The sequence below is a fragment of the Pleurodeles waltl genome, chromosome 9, assembly GCF_031143425.1.
Source record: "Pleurodeles waltl isolate 20211129_DDA chromosome 9, aPleWal1.hap1.20221129, whole genome shotgun sequence".
NCBI lineage: Eukaryota > Metazoa > Chordata > Amphibia > Caudata > Salamandridae > Pleurodeles > Pleurodeles waltl.
Genome location: NC_090448.1, coordinates 530,369,510 through 530,394,251, shown reverse-complemented (window position 1 = coordinate 530,394,251; position 24,742 = coordinate 530,369,510). Strand labels below are relative to the sequence as shown.

The 24,742-nt window shown below is 41.5% G+C and overlaps 1 protein-coding gene across 3 annotated transcripts in view; it reads right to left on the bottom strand.

Moving 5' to 3' along the window:
- The window catches only part of TMEM260 (transmembrane protein 260), a 413,639-nt gene that overhangs the window by 43,831 nt on the left and 345,066 nt on the right, over positions 1 to 24,742 (bottom strand). For all 3 annotated transcript variants that reach the window (XM_069207434.1, XM_069207432.1, XM_069207433.1), the window contains one exon: positions 19,519 to 19,572. In XM_069207434.1, coding sequence (XP_069063535.1) covers positions 19,519 to 19,572 — 54 coding nt within the window. The remainder of the gene's footprint in view (positions 1 to 19,518; positions 19,573 to 24,742) is intronic.

The window sequence follows — 24,742 nt, the reverse complement described above, 5'->3', positions numbered from 1 at the left end:
TATATCATTGCACGTAATAGACCATCTCTTAACTCCCCATCGGAAGAGGATCATTAATCCTAAAAACAAAAAAAACAAAAATCAGATTCCAGTAGACGCCATTCCATCCTCGGATAACATGATTGGAAAGTCTCCCCATTACTGCCTCTTGAATAATTGCTGGTCCTGGCCATGTGACCCTGACTGAAACAGCCCAATGAAATATCCCTAACCACCATGGATCCAGATTACAATATAACTCACCTCAACCGTAAAGGAAAAATGGGATGGCGTAATGCGATTTTTCAATTGAATTCAAACACAAAATCTGAATGAGTCCAACCCTAAAATTCAATACCGAACACTAGAATTAAAATCCATATCTTCCACACCACCGGAATTAATATTGCATATCACCACAGAGTGATTGCATTTTTGTGATGTGACCTATACATCACAAAACAGCAACTCAGGTGATCCTGTCCTCAAATGATCTATTAATACGTGGGATTAACTTACAAGGGGAGAATGTAAAGAGATTTGTGACTGCTTCTGATTCAACCATGCCTGTGAAGGTTCCAACGGTAGTGAGTTGCAATCTGCGACCTGCCACATTAATATTCACGAGGTAGATCGGATTGCAAAAGACCACGATTTAGAATTTTTTTAAAACAACCTATTAGTACGTAGGTTGGTTCTTAAAAATATTGGGTCGCAAACATTCTGGTTGCAATTTGCAACTAGTATTTTTCAACCACTTATTTGTACATCTGGCTCTCTATGTTTAACAGAAATCTCTAAGAGCAACAGAGCGAAAATGGCATAAAACGCCTTAAATATATCATTTGCAGACCTATGCTCAGAAAGCAACATTTACAGAAACAATATTTTCTATGCTGAGGCCACATTTATCAAAAGCGACTTTTGCAAACTGACCTAGAAACTTAGAGCCTTTATGTATGAATGTAAGGGCATTGCCTTTTCTGATATAAGCAGTTAAATGAAACAAAAATGTAATAAATAGCTGATCAACATTTAACTGTGTATCATTTTAATTCATTTGAACAGTTTATTTAGTGATGATCTGTTTTATCTTTGCTAGCTGAGAAAATTAACACATCTCACTTAAGAATTAGAATTGAGGTGAGTGTAATAGGACAGTCATTTCAAAACAAGAGTTTTGGTAATGCTTCAAAACCAGATAAACATGTCGCCCGATGTCACGCACCAGCCAATTTGACAAATACCGCAATGGAATCAACTAAGCTATACAGGCTTCCAATGGAAGCTCAAATCATATTCAAGATGAAAAGCCCCATCTGTAATTCCATACTTTTACATTCTCTGGAATACCGGGCTGACAAGCTCTAAATCTCAAGAGGCTGCATTTCACATCGAAGGAAAGAGAACCCTTGCTTATAAATTCCCAAGTTCAAGAAGTAGTACACAATCAATATTCCTTTGGCTATGCCCAAAGATATTGAACTTCCTCCTCACCACTTGCGATATACACCATCCCTCTAAAAGATTTGGTATTTAAGAAGAAACTCATACGTAGAACCAAATCTAGCATCCCTTTTTGCTGCCTCAAAGTTGCAGGAAATGCTAATAAACGGCCACTTGCATGCTCATCCATTTTCAGAGACACTACATCAGTACCTGTTACAATGGAGAAGAGTATCCTGATAACCTCCATGCAGAGGAATCTCTACTTACAAGGACTTGACAGCTATGAACATACCTTTCCAGGAACTCCTCCCCACCCCAAAAAACATGAAACAAATGATACCTGGTCCAGCGGATTTTAAATACAAACACGTTCTTAAAATTCCTAAAAATAGGAATAGTAAGAAAAAATAACTTAAATGCAAAACGTAGGAAAGGGGGATAAAAGAAATATATACATGGGTTGCCGTAGTCAGTTTTCTATGTCAACAGCTGTCTGGAAAGGGTAGATCACCCAAAAAAAAAAAAGAAAGAAAAGGCTATAAGGAACAACACACACCAAAAGGAAAAAAAGGGTAGATTACAAAAAAAAAAAAAAACAACAACAAAAATGGCTAAAAGGAACACCACACATCAAAAGGAAAAAAGCACATCCTGGGTAACTTTGGTACAGACAGGCAGCAACGAAATCGGTAGAAAATTCCAGAGTACAGTAGGGTCCACTGCAGCTTGACTAAGAACGGGTACCAACAACCTATTTTGTTTTGGCAGTCCAGACTAAGCCACAGCTAAAAGCAAGAACACATTGGCCCCTTAACATTGGGACAGTTGCATGAGATAGGAGGAGCATGATGCATGCTGGGCAAAGGTCAGAAAGGGATCCAGCTTCAATACAAATAAAAATAGATTTAGTGTAGTAGGTTATCAGGGGATTGAGCTGTTTGAGTTTGGCAGGGCTGGAAGCACAAGGAGCAAACGGTGTACAGCAAGTGGGAGTAGCAGCATTAGCGGTAAATGAAACATGATTTTGTTCAACTTCAGAAGAGAAAAGACGTCACAGACAGTTTAAAAATGGGAGACAGTTAATTACAGATGATTGGCTGCAGAAGTGATTTAGGCATCTAGAACTTCTCTGAGGTGAACATTTTAACTAGGTGGTTCAAGTGGTAAAAAAAACGGAAAAAAAACTAAGATATTGTAACCTTCAACTTGTACTTCTTTAGAAGCAGTTGACGGGCATTGCCAAGTATCCTGAAGTAACTTACGTGTTTATTTGGCTGCAGGTTAATCGTCCATATAAGGGGGCAGATGGGCATGGCTGAGTGGAGGAAAACTGGTTAGGCATAGGGGTTGTATCCAGTGCCTTCGTCACCCAGAGATCAACATTTCCATAGCTGTCAACGAGGTCAAGGCCTCGCAAAGGGCTACTGCTTCTAATGCAGTGGTAACTTTGTGTTGTATAAGACATTAAGTAGAATGTAGACTGTTAAAGGTTGGAATTAAAATGTACGGGGAAAAGTTTCAGTTAGATCCAGGAGGCAGTGCAGAACGGGCGGTGTTGGTGAGCCCTGTTGTATTTACCTAATTAAATAAAAAGAAATATTTATTCTAAAATACAACCCTGAGTCTTCATCTACAACAAGTTGGCGACGAGCGTTCTTGGGCCTCATCAATACCATTATTACCTCGTTGCTTTGAGGACTGTGTTGACATGTCTAAGCGCAAGATATTCATATTTCGACAAAGGTTCATATTTTGAAGGACAACCTGTAATGAGCAACCAACATATGTGAAATCTTCAAGCAAGTACAATATATTTTTGTCTTGATTTATATGAGAGCGTGCTTGGGCTAACATCCGACTAATACTGTTAATACTGTGCCCAACTTACTGGAGAGAGAGAGAGATCTATATTGTTGGTACAATTCCAGTTTCCTATCGAAATATATAACGCGCATGGTGGCCATTTTGGTTTGGGCATATTTGGAAAAATAGGGGCAATATCCTGCTGAAACCTGATCTCAACGGCGGCCATCTTAAATGTCGATTTGGACTCCTAACAAAACAAAACAAAAAAAAAAAAAAAGAAACGGCAGCCATTTTAAGTGCCAATTTTTTGAGAGATAATATAAAGAAAGCTATATTTTTAAATGAACTTTTGCCAGACGATTTCAAATGAACAGGAAGGCATTTAAATAAACTGTGAAATATAGCATAAAAAATTATAATTTTAGCAATCAATAAAACGGCTCCTAGTAATATTATAAATCACCCTGCACGGTTTTGAAGTAATCCTGGCAAACCCATAATGAAATGGTAAAATTGGCACAGAGCATTTGAAAATTACCTAGTGGCTATTGATGGAAAAAAAATTGATCCTGAACGGAAAAAAGCATTGATGTTTGGCCTATTAGGCAATACTGGTCAAGAGATTTTCGATAATCTACCAGAATTTGAACCACCTCCGGGTCAATTCATTCCACTGAATGAGTCTGAAGAAGCAGTTAAACATATGTAAAAACAATTCAGCGAGGAACCAAATGTAATGGTTGAGCGGCATAGTTTTTTCAAGCGGAAGCAGATGAAGACTAACGCATTGAAGAATATATTGCTTCTTTGAAAGTTTTAGCGTCTTCATGAGAATTTATTGAGATGACAGACATTTATATTTGTGATCAATTTGTATTTCAATGTTACTAAAAAAAGATTCAAGAAAGATTACTTGCGTGCAGAAACCAACATTACATGAAGTCATCGACATAGCTAAAGGGAATGAGAGATCGTTGTTATCCACTAAGGCTTTAACATTTGATGGTTTTTCTAAAACAGATGTGGATATGGTACAGGATCACAAGACTAAATTAGTGCACAAGGGCAAGGATAACAAGTACAGTGGAAGAAAAGGTGTACAGTATTATAGATGTGGATCTAAATCACATCTGGGTGACAATTCCAAATGTCCTGCCATAGAAAAAAAATGTGCCACATGTAAAATAATTAGTCATTTTGCTGTTGTATGTAGGAGTGTAAAAGAGGGTAACCATTTTAGAATTAATACTGTTTTGATGGAGAAATGTGAGCAAATATAGTGTTAACTATTGATGATGATTGTTGCAAAGGCGTGTCAAACAGATTTAAAGCACCACTTGGTTCTGTCAGCATTGGGGAAAAGAATTGAAAGTAATGGCGGATTCAGGTTCTCCTATTACCATTCTAGACAAGAACAATTTTGAAAATATTTGGAAAAACATAACATTAGAAAAGAGTGATGTAAACCCAAAAATATTAACATGGTGGGATATTTTAGTGACAGTTTGCAATTTAAAAATTGCAGTATCAATACTAAGATATATGTTGCTACAAATGGCAGGAACATTGTTGGTTGGCAAGATTTGGGTAAATTAGGAATAATTTTGAAACCAGGATCACCAGATCCCATAATTCTCTAGGTAAATAGTGTAGAGGATACGGATATGAATTTGACTCTTGAACAAGTTTTGGCAGATAATCAGGAAGTGTTTGCGAATCAAATCGGATGCGTAAAGGGATTTGAACATGAAATTAAATTGAAAGCAACAGCAACTCCTGTCATTCATAAAGTTCGTCCTGTTCTTCTTTCAGTTAAAAGAGAGTTGAAGGAACTAGTAAAGAAACTGTGTGATGAGGGTGTGATCGAACGCACAGATTCTTCTGAGTGGGTATCAGCTATTGTAGTTACAAAGAAAAAAACTGGTGATATAAGGTTGTGTGCTGACTTGAGGTCCTTGAACAAAAATCTTGTGGTGGATTGTCATCCTTTACCCAGGATTCAAGAAATTCTGGCAGCCACTAATGGATCAAGGTATTTTTCGTTAATCAACCTTAAGTCAGCATATCATCAAGTCAAGTTATGTGAATCATCTAAGGACTATACCACTTTTGTAACACATTTTGGTTCGTATAGATATGTACGTTTACTCTTTGGACTTGCATCAGCTGCAAGTGTAATTCAAAAGCTTATGGATTTTCTATTTAAAGATATGGAAGGTATTGAAAAATTTCAAGATGATATTTTGGTACATGTGAAAACTTCTGAACACAATGCTATCTTAAATACAGTGTTGAGGATTTAAAAAAAAAAGAGGGATGACATTTAGCAAATCAAAATATAAATTCTTAGGTACAGAAATATAATATTTGGGGCACACTTTGTCAGCCGAAGGAATAAAACCAAAAGAGGATTTACTAAAGGCAATTTGTGAAGAGCCCAAACCTAAATGTAAAGATACTCTTAAATCTTTTCTTGGATTGAGTGAGTACTATTCTAGGTTCATTATGGATTATGCCAGTTTGGTTGAACCTCTTAGAAATGTTTTAAGAAAGAAGGTGAGATTCGAATGGACGGATGAACAAGAGTCTGCACTTACAAAAAAGAAAAATGCCTAATGATATTAAAGGGTGTAACAGAATTACGGTTGATGCTAGTGCTATGGATATAGGTGCTGTGTTTACTCAAATAGTATCAGAAAGAGAATGTACAGTAGCGTTTGTTCAGAAATCGGAATGTTTTTACAGCACTATCGAAATAGAGGCTTTGGCTTGTGTATGGGCTGTGGAGAAGTTGAAGACATATCTTTGGGGTAATGAGTTTGAGTTAGTAACAGATCATAAACCACTGGTGTACATGATGGATGGAAGGAGTAATACGAAGGCATCCTCTAGGTTAATCAGGCTGATACCAAAATTGCAAAAATATAATTTTGTGATAAAACACATTTCAGGTGGTTTGAACAAGCGTGCGGATTGTCTATCCAGGTTACCTTTAGAAGATGATGATGACAGTAAGATTTTAGATGATCAGTGTGTTGTGGCTTATTTGGATGCAGTGGAACATTGTGATGGTGTGATTTCTGCTCAGGAATGGGATAAAGCTTGTAAAAGTGATTTGATTTTACAGCAAGTTATGAAATATATCATCAATGGGTGGTCTCCTAACAGAAATTTAGATAATGTATTGAAGAATTTTTCACAAGTAGCTGATGAACTGAGTATTGAATGTGGAATTTTAATGAGACATTATTTATATGTTCCACCGCAAATTTTAAAGAAAAGGTTGATTGAATTAGCTCATAAAGGACATCCAGGTTCTATTGTCACAAAGAAAGCCTTAAGATCATACTATTGGTGGCCTGGGCTTGACAATGATGTTAATATGTTTTTGGATAATTGTGTGGAATGCATTAAATCTGACAATCATTGGAAAGTGAGCAAGAAAGAATTGCAACCTGTTTTGATACCTGATGCACTGTGGGAGAAAATAGCTATGGATATCTCAGGCCCATTTAGTTTACGTGATTCTGATATGCGTTACTTTGTTGTCACCGATTACTATTCTAAATGGATTCACTGGAAATTTATAAAGAATGTTAGTACTGAAACTGTTATTGAGTTAAAAAAATATATATATATTTGCAATTGAAGGTTTACCTAGAATTCTGGTATCTGACAACGGTACACAATTAACTTCACAAAAAATGTGTACGTTTTTGAATAGGCACAGTATACAAAAAGAAAAGAATCCCCTTTACAATCCTTCATCAAAAGGTCAAGTGGAACGTATGAATAGATTTATGAAAGAAGGAATTCAATAAGCAATAGCATCAAAATTAGATGTATGTGATTATCTACGGGAAAAGGTGTATAGTTACAATAATACTGCAAAATCTACAACTTGATTTTCATTTTTCTTTTTGATGAGAGGTAGAAAGGAGAAAACGTTACTTACTCATAAGTTTGGCAAGATTGTAAATAATTCCAAAGTAGTCAAAATCGTTGATGACAATGAACTTCAAGTTAAACAAAAAATTGTTGACAAACAAGTAAAAACTAAAAGTTATTATGATACGATAAATAGAGTCAGATCTAAAGTGTTCAGTGATGGTGATTGGGTTCTTATTAAAAAACCTTATAAAGTTCTTAAGGGAGAGTCAGTGTACACTTCACCAGTACACGTTTTGAAAGTTTCTAATGGTTCTGTATTTTTGAAAGATAAGGGATGATGGAGTAAAAATGCAGTTGTTGTATTAAAACTGCACCAAAAGAGGCTATGGAGAAATGAAGGAAATACAGAAGACTTTTATTTAGAAACACAAGATTATTTTGACTTTGGAAGTATTACCAGTGATGAAGTCAATGGAAAATCCAATTGTAGAATAGAGGAAAGTAGTAGAGTGAGTAATAATAGTAAAGCTGGTGTCAATGAAATGCAAGATTCAGAAAGGGAACAGAGAGGAGATATTGAGAAAGAGTTATCTGATGTAACTGACTCAAACTTGAGAACTAGAAGAAAAGTACATGTACCAAATAAGTATTCTGAATTTGGAATGTATTAATGTGTATGTTATTTATTAACAATCTTTGTTTCTTAATTGTGTTTTGTTTGGAAAAAAAAGAGATTTTGTATTAGACAGTAATTATAAGGTAGAATGTTAAAGGTTGGAATTAGAATGTACAGGGAAAAGTGTCAGTTGGATCTAGAAGGCAGTGCAGAACAGGCGGTGTTGGTGAGCTTTGTTGTATTTCCCTAATTATTAAATAAAAATAAATATTTATTCTAAAATACAACTGGAGTCTTCATCTACAACAATTTGTAACTGCTCATTTTAGAAACGTGATGAATAACAATAACTTCAGGGCAGATTTACCACGATCAAAGAAATAAACAGCTCTGCACACTAGCCAGCTAACGGCAATGGTTCTATGAGAAATAACCGGATTTTGTTCCGGTAGTGCAGTCTGTAGGCATATTAGCTGTACATTTTACTGTGAATGATCTGCACTAGTACCTCTTCAATACGCATTAACATCTGGCCTCAACGTTTTTCCTTATTGTATGTACAGTATTTTGTATATGTTGGAAAGAATTCTTTTTACAGGGCTAGGATGCCATTTGGGCAGGTTTCCACTACATATAAAGCTGTAAAATAAAGAAAAAATTCAGAGGCAACATTGAAAGGTAAAGCTTTTTGATAGTTGGAACACGGTAGTGTCAGAACACTAGTTCTGTCAGGCAGTTCTTGTTTAGCACAGCATTCATTAAACCCTTGGTATTTTGGTGCTTTAGGTTTGCATGGGTATACTAATCTCTGTATTTACTTGGAGGGTCTAAATGGGATGAGGCAAACATCAACCACCCACAGTTACTGTTCTGTTCTTGTCTGGTGTGTATAATCACTGTTTCAGGTTATAATGGACCTAATGGTTCCCTTACCACATGATTCTCCATTTCCCTTGCTAAAAGTGCAAAGAAAATGTTACTTACCTGTAGGCATTTGTTTGTGGCATGTATTGCTGGTGGTGGTTAGCCTGCGGACGCTGTAGAAGATTGGAAGAGTAAGCATAAGACAGTCTGTTCAAATCTAGCCTGTTGTCTGGCCAGGACATCCTTGCAGTAGTGCTTGGCAAAGGTATGAGGGGTAGACCAAGTAACTGCTTTACAGATTTCAGCCAACGGTATGTTAACCAAGAAAGCCATAGAAGCCCCTTTGTGTCAAGTGGAATGAGGGCTGTGAGGGACTGCCGGCTTCTTTTTGCTTTGGCATAACGGTTATGTATACATTTGGCCAACCACTGTACAACTCCTGCCTAGGAAAGGGCACATCCTTTATGGGGCTCTTTCCAAAAAGCTGTTGTGTCTTATGGAAGGACTTTGCCCTGTCAATATAGTATATTAGCGCTCTATTGACATCAGGAGTGTGCTGCGCACATTCTGCCAGTCTCTAGGTGTGGAAAGAAGATGGGCAGCTCAGCTGTCTGGGTAAGATGAAAACTGGAGACCACCTTAGGCAGGAATTTTGGATCGGTTCTGAGAACCACTCTATCTTTATATCTTCAGTAAAACAGCTCTTCTAAGGTAAAAACCTGTATTTCCCCGACTCTTCTGAGAGAGGTAATGGGTAAAAAGAAGGCTACATTCCAGGACAACAACTGAAGTGGATAAGAGTGAAGTGGTTTAAAAGAGGGGCCCATAAGTCTTGTGCAGACTCAGTTAAGGTTCCAAATGGGAAAGTGGCTGTCTGTAGTGGAATAGCCCTTTAGAAGCATTCCATGAATGCCCTAATGACTGGTATTCTGAACAGTGAAATATGTTGCCAATTCTGCAAATAGACAGCTAGAGCAGCCAGGTAGAAACAAACAAATGTATAGGCAAGTCCTGACTTCTGCAGTTGAAGTAGGTAGCATATAATGTGTTTCATGGACAGTGAGTGGACTAATGTCTTTGGGAAGACAGTAGTGCACACACTGCTTCCATCTGGCTGCATAACCTGGCCTGGTAGTAGGCTGTCATGTCTCTTTTAGATTAAGTTAACTAAATTCTTCTAAGAACTCAGGAGCCAGATCGCAAGGCTGAGCTGCTGAGGGTTGGGATGTCTGAGAGTGCAGTGGTTTTGTGTGAGTTGGGGAGCTTCTGGTGTGGTACTAGATAGTTCTAGTAATGTGGAGTACCATGGCTGGAGTGCCCAGCCTGGTGCTACCAAGATGAGCATTAGGGATGTCTGTCTCAGCCTCCTGACCACAAACGGTAAGAGTGGGAGAGGTGGAAAAGCATAAGCAACTATCTCGGGTCAACTCATTCATAGCGCATTGCCCACACTCTGTGGGTGTAGTAGTCTGGCGGTGAAGTTTGCCCATTTTGTATTTTTGGTGGTGGCGAACAGGTCTATCTATGGGAACCCCTAATGGTGCTAGTACGTGTATAGCACTTGAGTGTGGAATTCCCACTCGCAGACGTGTTGATGTGCCCTGCTAAGCCGACTGCTTATAGTAGGGGCAATGTGTGGCTTTAATTGAATTTAGAAAAGCTCCAACTTTCTTATTATTTTTTTTAATTTATTTATATTTGTTTGCTAATTAAATCAAATGTATTATCATTTGTGTATGTGTTTGATGAACGCTTGTTTCTGTATTTTTTCTGTATTGTTTACGGTTGAAATAATCAACAATGTTTAGGCCTGGTCTTAGGCTTCCAGTAATGATTCAGTGGGGCTCCCCGGATTCCAATAATGATTCATTGGGTGAACCCAGGTTCCAGTAATGATAAAGTGGGGGTCCGAAGAAGTCAAAAGGTTGGAAATCACTGTTTTAGGCTGTTTGAGAGTTTTTCACAAAATACGGCTGTTAGAAATGGGGTCTCTACTTGGCAGTCAGTTTACACCCTGTCCAAGTAGGGGACCCTCACTCTAGTCAGGGTAAGCGTGTCACACACCTAAGATAACCCCTGCTCACTCTCTTGGTAGCTTGGCACAATCGGTCAGGCTTATCTCAGAGGCAATGTGTAAGGTGTACAAACACACTCACTAGTTTAGAAAAATAGCCAATATTTATCTGAGTAAAACAAGACAAAAACGACAAAAATCCAACATACAAGTAGAGAAATCACTTCTTAAAGTTTTAAAAGAGTCTTGATCTGAAGAATCAGTGATCGTATCCTTATAACACACAGTACCTTGGATGCATCAAAACAAAGATGATGCGAGCCCAAAGGAGGTGATACGACTGAAAAGCAAGCAATGCGTTATTTTCCTGCTGGACATGCGATGTGTGAATTCTTTTCCTGCCGGGTTTGCGATGCATCGATTCTTTTCCAGCCGGGCGATGCATGGATTTTTTTTTTACCATGAGCTGGCGGTGCGTTGATTCCTTACTGCGGTGCAGTGTCGATGAAGAAAATGACACCCAGGGATGATGAACGGAAAATCCAGATGCACTCCGACAATGGATCCGCGCTGAAGCAGGCAATGCCTCCATTTCGCAGCTGTGGTGCAGGTGCTGCGTCAAATTTTCTGCTGCAGCGGCCTCAGTGCATGGATTTTACTTCAGGTCACCAGCTTCCACTTCCAAGGACCCAGGGACTGGATTTGGCATCACTTGGCAAGTCTCTCAGCAGAAGAGCCCAGGCTCTGGCAGATGAAGTCTCTGATGTCCCCGAGACTTCACAACAGGAGGCAAGCTCAGTTCAAGCCCTTGGAGAACCTTGGAAAGCAGAATGTAGAAATCAAAGTCCAGTCCTTTCACTCCCAGGGCAGATTTAGCAGCATCAGGCCAGCAGAGCAGATCAACAGGCAAAATGGCAGGTCCTCCTCCAGAAACCAGCTCTTCTCCCTGGCAGAATGCCCTTAGTCCAGAAGTGTTCTGAAGTTGTGGCCTCAGAGCTCAATACTTATACTCATTTCTGACTTTGAAGTAAGCAAACTTCAGAATAAAGTCTTTGCAGTGCACAAGACCCTGCCTTTCCTGCCCTGGCCCCAGATACGCTCCAGGGGGTGAAGACATCTTTGTGTAAGGACAAGCACAGTCCTACTCAGGTGCAAGTGTCAGCTCCACCCATCAGTCTAGCCCAGGAAGAACCATCAGGATATGCAAGGCACATCTCAGCTCCCTTTGTGTGACTGTCTAGAATGAATTCACAAACAGCCCAACTGTCAGTCTGACCCAGATAATGTATTTTTAAATTGTGAACTCAGAGACCCCAAACTCCACATCTCTATCTGCTCTCAATGGAAAATAACACTTAAAAGATATTTCAAGGCAATCCCTATGTTAACCTATGTGAGAGATAGGTCTTACAATACGGAAAACTGACATTAGCACTATTTCACTATCAGGACATGTAAAACACAATGGTACATGTTCTACCTTTTAAATACACTGCACCCTACTCATGGGGCTGCCATGGATCTACCTTAGGGGTGACTTTCATGTAGTAAAATGGACCGTTTGGGCCTGGCAAGTGGGTGCACTTGCCAGGTCGAACTGGTAGAGGGTGGCACAATCAGTGCTGCAGGCCCACTATTAGCATTTGATTTACAGGCCTTGGGCACACATAGCACACTTTACCAAGGACTTACTGGTGAATCAAATATGTCAATCATGGAAAAACGCCCATACAATTTAGACAGGCACTTGCACTTTAGCACTGGTCAGCAGTGGTAAAGTGCCCAGAGTCCTAAAACCAACAAACACAGGTCAGAAAAAATAGGCGGAATGTAGCCAAAAGTTTGGGGGATGACCCTGTAAAAAGGGCAAGGTCCAACAACAGCCTACAGAGCTTATACATTCACTGGAAGAAAACATCCCTGCCCTGTCAGGTGGGGTTGAGAAAGATGACACACTGCTAGACAACTGGATCAGAGCTTCTACAGAGAAATTATCACCTCCTCTCTCTCGGAGAGTGAGTAGTACTAAGCCTTCTAGCCCCTGGTTTTCAGACAGCCTTAAGGCAGAAACAAAACAATTTTATGTGCTCGAAAAGAAATGGAGGAAAGACTATAATCAGCAAGATAGAGAGTCTTACAAATTAGCCCTAAGACAATATCACGCTACAATAAAAACAGCTAAGCAAGTATACTTTGAAGACAAGATTGAAAGAGCAAGAAACAAGGTGAGAGAACTCTTTTTCGATTGTTAATAGCTTCATGTCACCAACAGATTGTGACAGCTTTCATTAGGCCTCCATGGAGTGGTGCTAACATTTGGCTAGCTATTTTCATACTAAGATTCTGAGCATCCAAGCCAGCCTGTCCTCCCGAGCAAGGTTGGATGAAGACTTTCTGAGCAACTTTCAAGCCAGCATGGTTACCTTGTCTAAGGCAACGAAGGCTAGTTCTAAGCCTGTCTCTTTGGATATTCCCTGACAGCTCTGAATAACCTTACATCAGGCTCTCCAGCAGATCCTTGTCCACCTAATCAGTTCTCCTCAGGGCCTTCTATCATTAGTCCTCTGGTAAACATGCTAGTTAATGCATCAATGGCAAAAGTCACGGTTCCTTGCTCTTGGAAGCAATTGAAGATTTTGCCATTAGTGAAGAAACCTTCTGTGAATAATGGTATACCACCTAATTATAGGCTGATCTCTTTGCTGCCAGCCTATCTAAAATACCTGAAAAACATGTGAATAAATGCTTCCCATTAGCTGGAATCCAACAACTTGCTATGTTCTAGCCAGTCGGGTTTCAGACCCCATTTTAGTACTGCGACAGCACTGTTGAAGGTTTTCAAGCACATCAAAGTTATCCTCAATACCGGGGGAAATCCTATGCTAATTACGTTAGACGTATCAGCAGCATTTGATACTGTGCCCCATATTAAACTTCTGCAGCATCTCCAGCTTTTGGGATAACAGGGCAAGCCTGGACTGGCTTGCATCTTTTCTGGCAGATAGGCATCAACAAGTATGGATTCCCTCTTTTTCCACAAATTTGCATGGATTCACCCTTTTTCTGTGGGAGTCCCTAAAGGCTCTGCCTTAACGCCAATCCTTTTCAACATTACAACATTTATCTTACTCCCTTGGCCCAGATAGCAGAAGCCCTTGGAGCCAAAGTTATTTCCTATGCAGTTGATACGCAGTTGCTGTTTTCTTGGGATACGGTAGAAGAGATCTCTGGAACACTGATCAAAACTTGTTTAACTGCAGTTTTCTATTGGTTGGCTACTCAAGTTTAATTAGGAGAAAACATAAACTCTCTTTTTTGGCAACATTCCATATGAATTTTGGCAGAATTTCTGGCCTGATGGTGCCCCTAACCTCCAGGACTCCAGGATGGCATAGTCAGAAATCTTGGGATTAAGTTTGATGACACCATGTCTTTTAAGCCACAAGTTTGAGCTTTGGTAGGCACCTGCTTTGGCAACATGTAGTCCCTAAAAATGGTTTTACACTTCCTGTCCTTTCCGGCAAAAACAAAATTGGTTATTCTGGCTCTGATAACCTTCAGGATATACTATGGCAATGCTCTGTAATTTGCATTACCGGAACATCTGATGGACAGGCTGCAAATGGTCCAAAATGCGACAGCCCACCTTCTGCTGAATCTGCCAGTCAGAAAGAAGATTTCACCTCATATGCATCCTTACATTGGCTGCCCATTAGGAAAAGACTTTGGCTCAAGGCTCTCGTTCTGGTGCAGGGAGCTTTCTATCAAACTGGGGCTTCTTATCTCAGATTTAGATTCTACGCTCTTCTCAGAAAACTGAGGTCTGCTAACAAACTACTGGCAGTAACTCCCAGAATTCAAAGTGCTAGAGCGGGAGGAAGGTCTCTTACCTACCTTGGCTGAGTAGCATGGAAGCAGCTACCTTTGGAGTTGCACGAAGTGAGTAATGTTGCAGTGTTTAAGATAAAGCTTAAAACATGATGTTTTGTGCAGGATTAAATACAAACTGCATTGCCTATGCTGTCCTAAGTAAAGCGCCAGGACACTCCTTGGAGTAGCTGTGCATGCTATAAATTACTTTCATCATCATCATAACCCCAAGAGGGGAATTGGTGTGATGGCCTAGTGAGGGTAGAAGAGGGTTTTAGAGTGGGTGTCCTAAATGAGCCATAAACTGTGAGCACTAAAAGGATCCTCAAGTGGGCAATTTATGGAGGATGCCTCTGGCGTTTGCCGTATCTTTGTCTTTCTTTATTTTTTCCGAGCATCTCATCGACCTGAGGGCCAAAGAGATGCTAACTATCAAAAGGCACATTTAGTAGATGTTTTTTCGCCTCTGGTTTAAAACCAGAAACCCTCAGCCAGGCATGGTGTTGCATGAGAATGCTGGAATTAATGTTGCAGTGGCTGTATACACGGCGTCCAGAGCACTGTGAATGTTAGTGTTGGAGATAACTTTCCTCTCTACCACTAACTTCTGGCCTTTCCTGCAGTACTGTTCTGGGAGATCTTCTACCAAGTCTGCCATTTCATCCCATCGCGAGAGCAAGCTGATGGAATTGGCTATTCCCTATAGTAGCGGACTGTGCTGCCACTTTTGAGGACCCATTTTAACATTAGGAGGTATTGGAGGGAGCGTTGGGTGGAGGAGAAAGTTTCCAGAAGGTAATCATCCTCTTCTTGCTGTACGTGGAGTTCAATATTGTGGAATGTGGGAGCCCTGTGTAGCACCACTGGACATGCAGTGACATTATCTGGAGGGGAAGGTGTAGCAGGGTATAGGTCTGTGTCTGCAGACGGTTCAATATAATCACAAGAGGGGGAGGGAGCACACTGCCTCTTATCCCAGAACAGTTCACCCCATTGCATTCTGGTAAATGCAGTATGCTTACTCCGGAGCTGCTGTAGTGTTTCACCAAATTTGGTGCAGGGAGTGCTGTTATCTCTAGAAACGTGTTTCTGGGTTTAGCCCTTCATCAGTAGAGAGTAGAGGTAGCAGAGAGCAGAAAAATTAATCTGGAGTTGCTGAAATGTTACCCAAGTCCTCACAGGCCACCGTACTACTCCACAGGCACACAGGTGCATCCCACATGTGCATGTCAGCTCGTTGGGTCATGGCAGCCTTTTATAAACAAGGGGGGGACCAGCACAAGTCACCCCCATTGCATTCTGGTAGATTGAGTATGCTTACTCCAGAGTTGCTCTATTTTGTTCCACTAAATTTGTTGGTGCAGGTAGTGCTGTTATCTTTTAACACGTCTTTCTGGGCTTGGCACTTCATCAGTAGAAAGCATAGAGAATAGTGGTAGTAGAGAGCTGAGATAAGGCATCTGGAGTTGCTAAAATGTTGCCAAGGCCCTCACAGGCCCCAGTACCACTCTAAAGGCACAGAGGTGAATCCCAGGTGTGCTTGTCTGCAGAAATATGCACAGCATGTGTACCTGCAGCTACACCTACTACTAACAATAAGTTTAAGCTGTTTCTAAACAGTAGCAAGCCTCCCACCTCCTGAAATGGACAACCAAAATAATCATGCATACTTGAGCTAATACAGAGAGGACTCTACCTCCAAGTTTAGTGCCACAGGATCTCAGTACATTTACCCGTTTTTTTCATTGACCTGTAAAGGGGTGAAAGTCAAGAAATGGTCTAGTGCATGCAGCTTTTTACGGGAATTTTACAGAAATGATTCCTGGGGTGCAGCTGTCAGCTTGAGTCTGCAACCTCCAGGCAGTATATCATAAGAACTGTGAAGGACTGGCAGTTTCTGAGTTTCACCGGTATAACACCAAATGTTCCCCTTGGGTTAAATCACATGATCATGAGGGAAGGATATTTACAAGGGAGCTCTAAAGGCTATATCTATGAGGTCTCATGAGCTCCACATTTCTCTCTTACAATTCATGCAGTGCAGATGACAGCTTTTCTTGGTTTCTGATTGTGGGTGTTAGCTGCCACAACCACATTCCTTGAGCAGTTGTCCTTTTTTATAAACACTCCAGTGCAGAAGTGGTACACATCCTTCTTCCTTACTGAGTGACCTGTGTTCCTCTCTTATGAGGACAGCTACTCTTTGACTTGACCCCTCCCAACCACCACAGAAAGTGGTCCTCCTATAGTTTAATGCTTGTATTGTCATTTTTAGGTCCAGATTTTGACAGCACAGCTCTCAAACCTACTGCAAACAACATACACAAAGTGGGCTTTAGATGAGCTCATTTCAATCACTGGCTTCCTTCAACCAATCTCTTTCTCACTATTTGTGTGAGACTTTGTCATTCACGTCTAAGCTTAGACCTGTGGAGTATTCATCTGTTACTGAATGGTATTAACTGTTTGGTTGTATCATTGCAACTCCACAAATCTGCAGGAGGGACTACTTTACAACTATCAGCCCCTCTATCTTTTTTGCTGGCTCACTCCTATGTGGCATAAAACCACCCTTACTGAATTTTCCAACAACTGATTTAAATCCTTCCCCTTATCTCCACTAAAAACCAGCACTGACTACCAACTCCACCTGTTTTGTCTGTCTTCCTAAAGGTATAAATACTTTGCATCCCTACTTTTTATGTATAGAGACACCCAAGTGATTTAAGATAGTAATATATATTTAAAATGTTTTTTTTCGTACAGTTAGTTGCTCTGCCCAAGACATAGATAGCTGAGTGAGAATTAGTTTAGGGGCTGCATCACCTGGTGGGATCACAATGTGGGGGACCTTAGTTGTGGCAGTGCTCTCCAGAACACTTTATAACTTTTCTTCCTGTTCCTACTACCAATCGGTGTACCTGTGTGAGGACCAGGACACTTCGCTGGGTTGGCTGTTTGATAGGGCACCAGCAGGCAGGACCCAGGGGGCCACATTGTGTAGAGTATGCACCATCTGCAGCATCCTTGTCCAGATTTAGTCATATACCTGGTCTTGTGACTGAAAGTAAATTTGTGAACTGATCGCTCCTGCCTGGCCATTGTAATAGTGACTTGTCAGAAATTAGTGAAGTTGAAGGCCCACGGCCTATTATTTTTAAAGAGAGTTGCAGCTAAAGATCTATATGATCCGGTAAGGATGTTTATCTTCAACTGAGGGGGGTCATCTAAGCACTAGCAATAAAAACAGGCAGCCTCTTTGGTGGTAAGAGGGTTCTTGTGATAAGGGGCTAGGTACTACTTGGGCCCATTCGTACCTTTTCCTGGGGCACATTTTTCCACACTTTCTTTGGAGAGGAGTCTCATCACGCAGCATGCAAAGATTCAGTAAGACCCATCCTCGCCTCAGGAGGTTCCAACATTAGCCAGTCACAATTGCTGAGGAAAAATCCTGTATGGACAACTGGTACATAAACTGGAGGGTGGGTCTCTTATTCTCTAGTTTGAAAGTTATCTAAGCAATGCATTAGGATTTCTTGGCATGTGTTTCCGAGCTACAGGGCCTAGAAGTTGTAATCAATCAGGTGGCAAAACTCAAACAAATCAATAGTTATTATCTTGGTACCCTGATCTGGTGATAGTGGAAGAGAAGACATAGAAGTTAACTAGAGCCATGTGATGTCTATTAATTAAGCTTCCAGGTAAAAAGTGGATTTAAATTCAAGTAGAGAAGAGTATTTCCATCTTCAGTCTTGTAATGTCCCAATTCTTTAGTGTTTGTTAGTAATGAAAAGGGTTACATTTTTATTGGATCCATCTCTTTGGTTTGTCAGAACACCTGTATATTTTGCTTCAAAGTCTCACTTCTTAAATTATGGACAGCGCGTAACCTTTTTCTAGACAATGGATCTCCCAAGTCTGAAATCCCTCAATTACATCAGTTTTCTTGGAGAATTCCTTGGTATTTCCCAGTGCTTCCTTCCCTTTCAACTTTCTTTTTGCTCTTTTCAAAGTCTCAAGTATTGTTCCCACATGCAACCCGCAGAAAAATTCTAGAGTGTCTTAGGCACCCCCATAAAACACTCAGGCCGGTGGGGCTGTGCAAAAGTTAGAACCGCCATGAGCAAAGGTAACCAGGTGGGCAGAGCAGGAGCTGGGACAGCTGCACTAAAGTGAAGGAGGTGACAAAGACAGCAGGACAGAGAATTAACTGGGTTCACTCTGAGACATGGTAACAAGGAGGGGAGGAGAAAGTAGGAGCCAGAATTGTGCAAGATAAAGGGATGGCAGACAGCCACATTGATGTCAGGCCACCTTGAAGTGTACAAATAGTGTAATTTAATAGACATGTTAGGGTCAGGCACACACTCTAGTTTAGACAAAGCATTAAAAATGCCTATGTTTCATGTGCTTTGCAAAACATAATTGCTTTTGTTCAGAATCTTTGGGTGACAAAGGATTGAGCGTGAGAAAAATTAGATGATTAACTATAGTTTTGCAACCCAAATTAGTCCCTTGTGTATGGCAAATAAAAGCACTGTATAAGCAGCTGCATGATACACCAAACATCCAATTGCGTGAGGTGAAGGAGAAATGCTTCTGCTGTGAAAATCATTTCATGTAGATTAAGATTTAGGAACAAAACGTCTGTGTAGGAGACACCAAAAACTTTTAGTGGCCAGATATTTAAAGGAATACCAGGTCTGAAAAATCAAGAAAGCCACAGAGTAAAAAACATTGGAGTTGCTTCTTAAGTTTTGACCATCTGCCACTTACAGTTGAATGTAGTCTGCTAATTGGCCATTCTCTTCTTAAAATGTGCAGGATCCAAAAACCCTAAACAAGTGTAAGTTGGTCCGACAATTGGATGAACCCATCCCAACTGAAGAACAAAGGGTGAAGATGAGGTTTCTGTATTCAAAAACAACATTTTTATTTTACACAATGATGGTAGTACTCATGCAGTAAGTGTAAACGCGACTGGCCTTCTGGCCATTGGAATTACAGTTTAAGGAAATTGTTATGTTACCTGGCTTGCCACATTTCTTCATTGGCAACAGATTCCCAAGAAGTAGGATCAAACCTTAAAAAAAGAAAACATTTAAATAATTATACCTTCACAAATTGTGAAAATAAAGCAAGTAAAACACAAATGACTAAAGAAATATCCTAAACAGTATAGACCCAGGCCAAAAAGAAATTTTTTCCTCAGCTGGAGTGGTGTGCAAAAAGTCTAAAACTCTGAAAAGTTCACCTTACATTTGTTTGCACGCCTAAAGAACAGGTGGTAATATGACAATATTCAATGACATCAATGAATCATACATGAAGATAACTCTAAAGAACAAAAGTGGTATAGACCATTATCCACTTAAAAATCTATAGCCAGCAATTAAAATTAAAATTATTTTGAATAATAAAACTATTCTTTTTGTAGTGATAGTCCTTTATGATCACTGGTAGGATAACACGTTGCTTACTACTGGCAGTGTTCTTTCTAATGGATACACATATTACCACAGACTCCTTATATGATCCGTTTCCAGGAGTAACACTTGATCCAGATTTTTTGCAGCAATACCTTTCACCAGTGCCAAGGGGCACATCACTTGTTCTTGTGATGAAATATAATGCATCACAAGAACAAGTGACATCAGTCCTGGTACTTTTAACTCCTTGGACGAGATAACCACGTCCTGCACCCAGGAACTAGGGGGAGCGCCAGTCGTGGATGGAAGGAGAAGCCCTTCCCCTTCCACCCCAGACCCCTCCCTCGGCAATCTGATGACATCAGCGCGCTTACAGTGCGCCGAAATAATCAAATATTGCAGAGGGACGCGCAGGAAGCCATTTGCGTCCAGCGCGTTGAGGGAACAGGACTTCGAGGTGAGTCCTTCCCTCTTTGGGGGGTAGGGAGAAACCGACACGGGGGACAGGAAAGGGTTTTTCCTTACCCCGGGGCCTGTTTTCAGTAGATTCCTTCTCGCGATCCTGGAGCAGGAATCCACACTAGGCAACAGGGATTTCCCTTTTAGGTTAGTTTTGGGGGGCGACCCCTTGGGCAAGGGTTGCTCCCATTGGGGGGCATTATTTTCCTTTTTCGCCCCCCCCCCCCCGATTTTTTGGCCGATATTCCCCAAGCGGGGGGGGGGGCGGAAAACAACTGTACACCAGGGATATTATTATTTTTGCATATCTTTTGGGAGCGACCCCTTGGGCAAGGGTCGCTCCCATTGGGGGGCATTATTTTCCTTTTTCAGCCCCCCCCCCCCGGGGGCAGATTGGCTGATTTTTTAGCCGATCTGCCCCCGGGGGAGGGGGTGAAAAACCACTGGACACCAGGGATTTTTATTAGTTTGCATATCTTTTGGGAGCGACCCCTTGGGCATGGGTCGCTCCCATTGGGGGGGCATTAATTTCCTTTTTCGCCCTCCCAAAGGGGGGAAATTTAGTATTGGCTATCTCTGCCCCCCTTGGGGGCATAGGGGCTTATTTTTGTAGGCCCATCTACCCCCAAGAAGGGCAGAAACCACCAATATGGCAGGGATTTTTTATTTTTGGTTCCCCTTTTTTTGTTTAGTTCTGGGGATGCCCCCCGTTGGCCATTTCTGCCCTCCTTGGGGGCAGATCGGGCAATTTTATTTACGCCCATTTGCCCCCAAGGGGGGCAGAATCCACTTAGGCACCAGGGATCCTGTGTGTGTGTTTTGTGTGGCGGCGGCACCTTTGGCAAGGGTCGCCCCCCAAAGGGGGCACGTTAGTGAAGGCCATTTCTGCCCACCTTGGACGCAGATCAGCCTATTCTTTTTTAGGCCCATCTACCTCCTCATGGGGCAGAAGCCACTTAGGCACCAGGGACAATTTCTAAGTTATTGGTGGTGGGGTGTTTGTCAACTGGCGAAGTATTTGTGATTATAACAGTTTATTTCTTCTTTTTATTCTAGTTCAAAGCTTTTGCTTCCTTTGCTGTGGATCCCTGCGGTTTTGGCAGTAGTTGTCCTGCGGTTTGCATAGTTGCATGTTTTAGGTAAGTGAAAGCAATTTACTCCAAAGGAGTATTGTTGACATGCATGAATGACATGTTTGTAGGTGGTGTACTAAATGCAGTATTGTGTGTGAAATTGTCCTTAGATTTGAGCACAATGATATTTGTGTTGTCATATGTCTAATTTGCTTTTTTCTCTTTTCTTTTTAGTGGGATATCATTGGTGATTGCTGTGTCTGTGCAGAGTAGTTGCTGGTGAGTAGCTTTTTCAGGCAAGTGAGTGGTATAGTTTTTTAGTACATAACTCTTTGTGATAAAGCTACACTTTGTTTATTACTTATTTTAGTGCTAGTTGTTGTTGGCAATCCATTTGTTGTTAGTGAGGATCATGGCTAGCCACAGAGTGACCGCTCAGCAGGTTGCTGGCATGCTCTTTGAGTCATCTTCAGACAATGATTACGAGACTGACTCTGCACCTGAGGCAGAGGAGGAAGTGAGAGATTCTGGCAGTGAGTTTTCTGTCAGAGAGTATTCTTCTGATGAGGAAGCTACTCTCAGTGCAGATGAAGGGCCTGTTGTAGAGGAGGACATTGATGGGGTTGATCAGGAAGCAGTCACTGGCTTCTTATTGGTCTACTAGTCCCTTGATGGCAACGGCTATATTTCCTGCAACTATGACACGTAATCGATATTTGCTTCTTCTCCGTATGCTGCATTTTGTAGACAATGCTTTAGCATTGCCACGAGATCACCCTGATTGTGACCGTCTTTTTAAGATTAGGCCTGTCCTTGATCATTTTGTAGATCAGTTTTCAGAGGTCTATGTTCAAGGCAAAGAGATAAGTGTGGACGAGTCTTTGGTCCTTTTCAAGGGGCGTTTAGTTTTTAAGCTGTATATTCCTAGTAAGAGGGCACGGTATGGGATTAAATTGTATATGCTGTCAGAAAGCAGTACAGGATATGTGTATAATTTCCGGGTCTACACTGGTAGGGATTCCAGTATTGACACTCCTGGTTGTCCGGCCACTTTTGGAGTTAGCGAAAAAATTGTGTGGAAACTTGGTAGATGACTGTTTAACAAAGGTCACCATTTGTACGTAGATAATTTCTACACTGGAGTGCAGTTGTTCAAGGAGTTGTTTAGAGTGGACACTGTTGCTTGTGGCACAATCCGTTCTAACCGGAAAGGCTATCCAAGGGAGCTTGTCTGTATAAAACTTGAGAGGGGACAGTGCAGTGCCTTGCGGAATAATGAGCTGCTAGCTCTGAAATTTTCAGACAGGAGGGATGTGTACATGCTATCTACCATCCATGATGAGAGTACTTCCCCTGTGACTGTTTGGGGTCAGGTTGCGGAAGTGCGCAAACCTGCGTGCATTTTGGACTACAATAGGCACATGGGTGGTGTTGACAGAGCAGATCAGAGGTTGGAACCTTACACTGCTCTTCGTAAGTCTTACGTGTGGTATAAAAAGTTGGCCCTACATTTATTTCATTTGGCAACTTTAAATGCTTTTATTGTGTTCAAGGATTGTTCACCTGAGTCAAGGATGACATTTGTTAAATTTCAGGAGTCAGTGATAGAAAGCCTTATTGTGGTGGAACAGGCAAGAGTTCCTAGAGTAGAAGTGGTGGAGGATGTGGCTAGATTGAAAGATCGGCACTTTCCAGATCACATTCCTCCCACTCCCAAAAAAGACTTGCCCACAAAGAAATGTAGAGTATGTGCCAGGAGATCAATCCGGAGGGAGAGCCGGATGTACTGCCCCGAATGCCCTTCAAAGCCTGGGCTGTGTGTGCCCGGCTGTTTGAGAAGTTACCACACAAGGAAAAACTTTTGGGAAATACCGTGAGCGTAAACTGCCTATTTTATATTTTCATATGCTCAGTTTCACGGTTGGCATTACTGTCATGTATTTAGTTAGAGCTTTTGTGTTTGTAGTTTTGTACTTATTTTATAATTAGTTAGTGGTTTCTTTACTGTTTATAAACAACAAAAAAAGTGAAGGCGGTGTGCGTGAGTTGGCGCTTGGCTGGCGGTGTGCGTGGGGTGGCGCTTGGCTGGTGGCATGGGTGGGGTGGCACTTGGCTGGCGGTGTGCTAGGGGGGTGTGCTTGGGGTGGCGATTGGCTGGCGGTATGGGTGGGGTGGCGATTGGCTGGCGGTGTGCTTGGGGTGGCGCTTGGCTGGCGGTATGGGTGGGGTGGTGCTTGGCTGGCGGTGTGCTTGGGGTGACGCAAGTCCACACACTCATCAGCTGGTGTGATTGCTGTATCAGGCATGTGGGCATATGAAAGTGATGGGCCCTTGACTTGCGCTGTCTGTCGATGCGAGTGTTGTAATGTGCTGGGCCCGTGGCTGGCGGCGTGAATGGTCTTGTGCATGTCATGTAGGAAAGGTGTGTGAATGGACTGTAAAGCGGTTGGTGCCTTGCCGTGGCTTTACAGCTCACGAACTGCGAGTCATTGGTTCAGTTTTTTGGCCTTTCAGTTATTACCAGTGCATTTCACTTTTGTGAAATCTCTTGTTAATAAAATTTGATCTACTGAACCATCACTCACCCTCGTGCCAAATCCAACCAGTATGTGTGGTACAAATGATAAAACCTGCTGCGCTGTAATCATGCGTCGCAGCACACTTGACACGCTAGGTGTATCAGGTGGGACCCCAATGATGAAGCATGCCACCAACTTGGTTGGTGGGTGAGGGGTCTTTTTCACATAACCTAAGTGCGTTTCTTTTCACAATTTTAGTGTTTGGCACTCACAGATGTATGTGGGCACATCAAAATGATATATTACAAAACTACCAGTGTTTGGGGGGGAGGGGCCACCTATGTTTTTGGTCCTGGGTGCAGCCTTCATCTAGGGAAACCTACCAAACCCAGACATGTTTTTAAACTAGACACCCTAAGGAGTCCAGGGAGGTGTGGCTTGCGTGGATCCCCCAACATTTTCTTACCCAGACTCCTGTGCAAACCTCAAAATTTGCTTAAAAAAGCATATTTTCCTGACTTTTCTTTGTACGATCACCACTACAGCACAAACTTCCTACTCCCCAGCATTCCCCTCAGTCTCCCAAGTAAAATGACACCTCGCTTGTGTGGGTCCCCAAAGCAGAGTAAGCCTAAAGATGTATAAAAGAAGAATATGTCCTTATCAGCTCGCTGTGCTATCCCCTCTATCTCTACAAGTTTTGGCCTTATTCTGTTGCAGGCACCTGGCCCACCCACACAAGTGAGGTATCATTTTTATCGGGAGACTTGGGG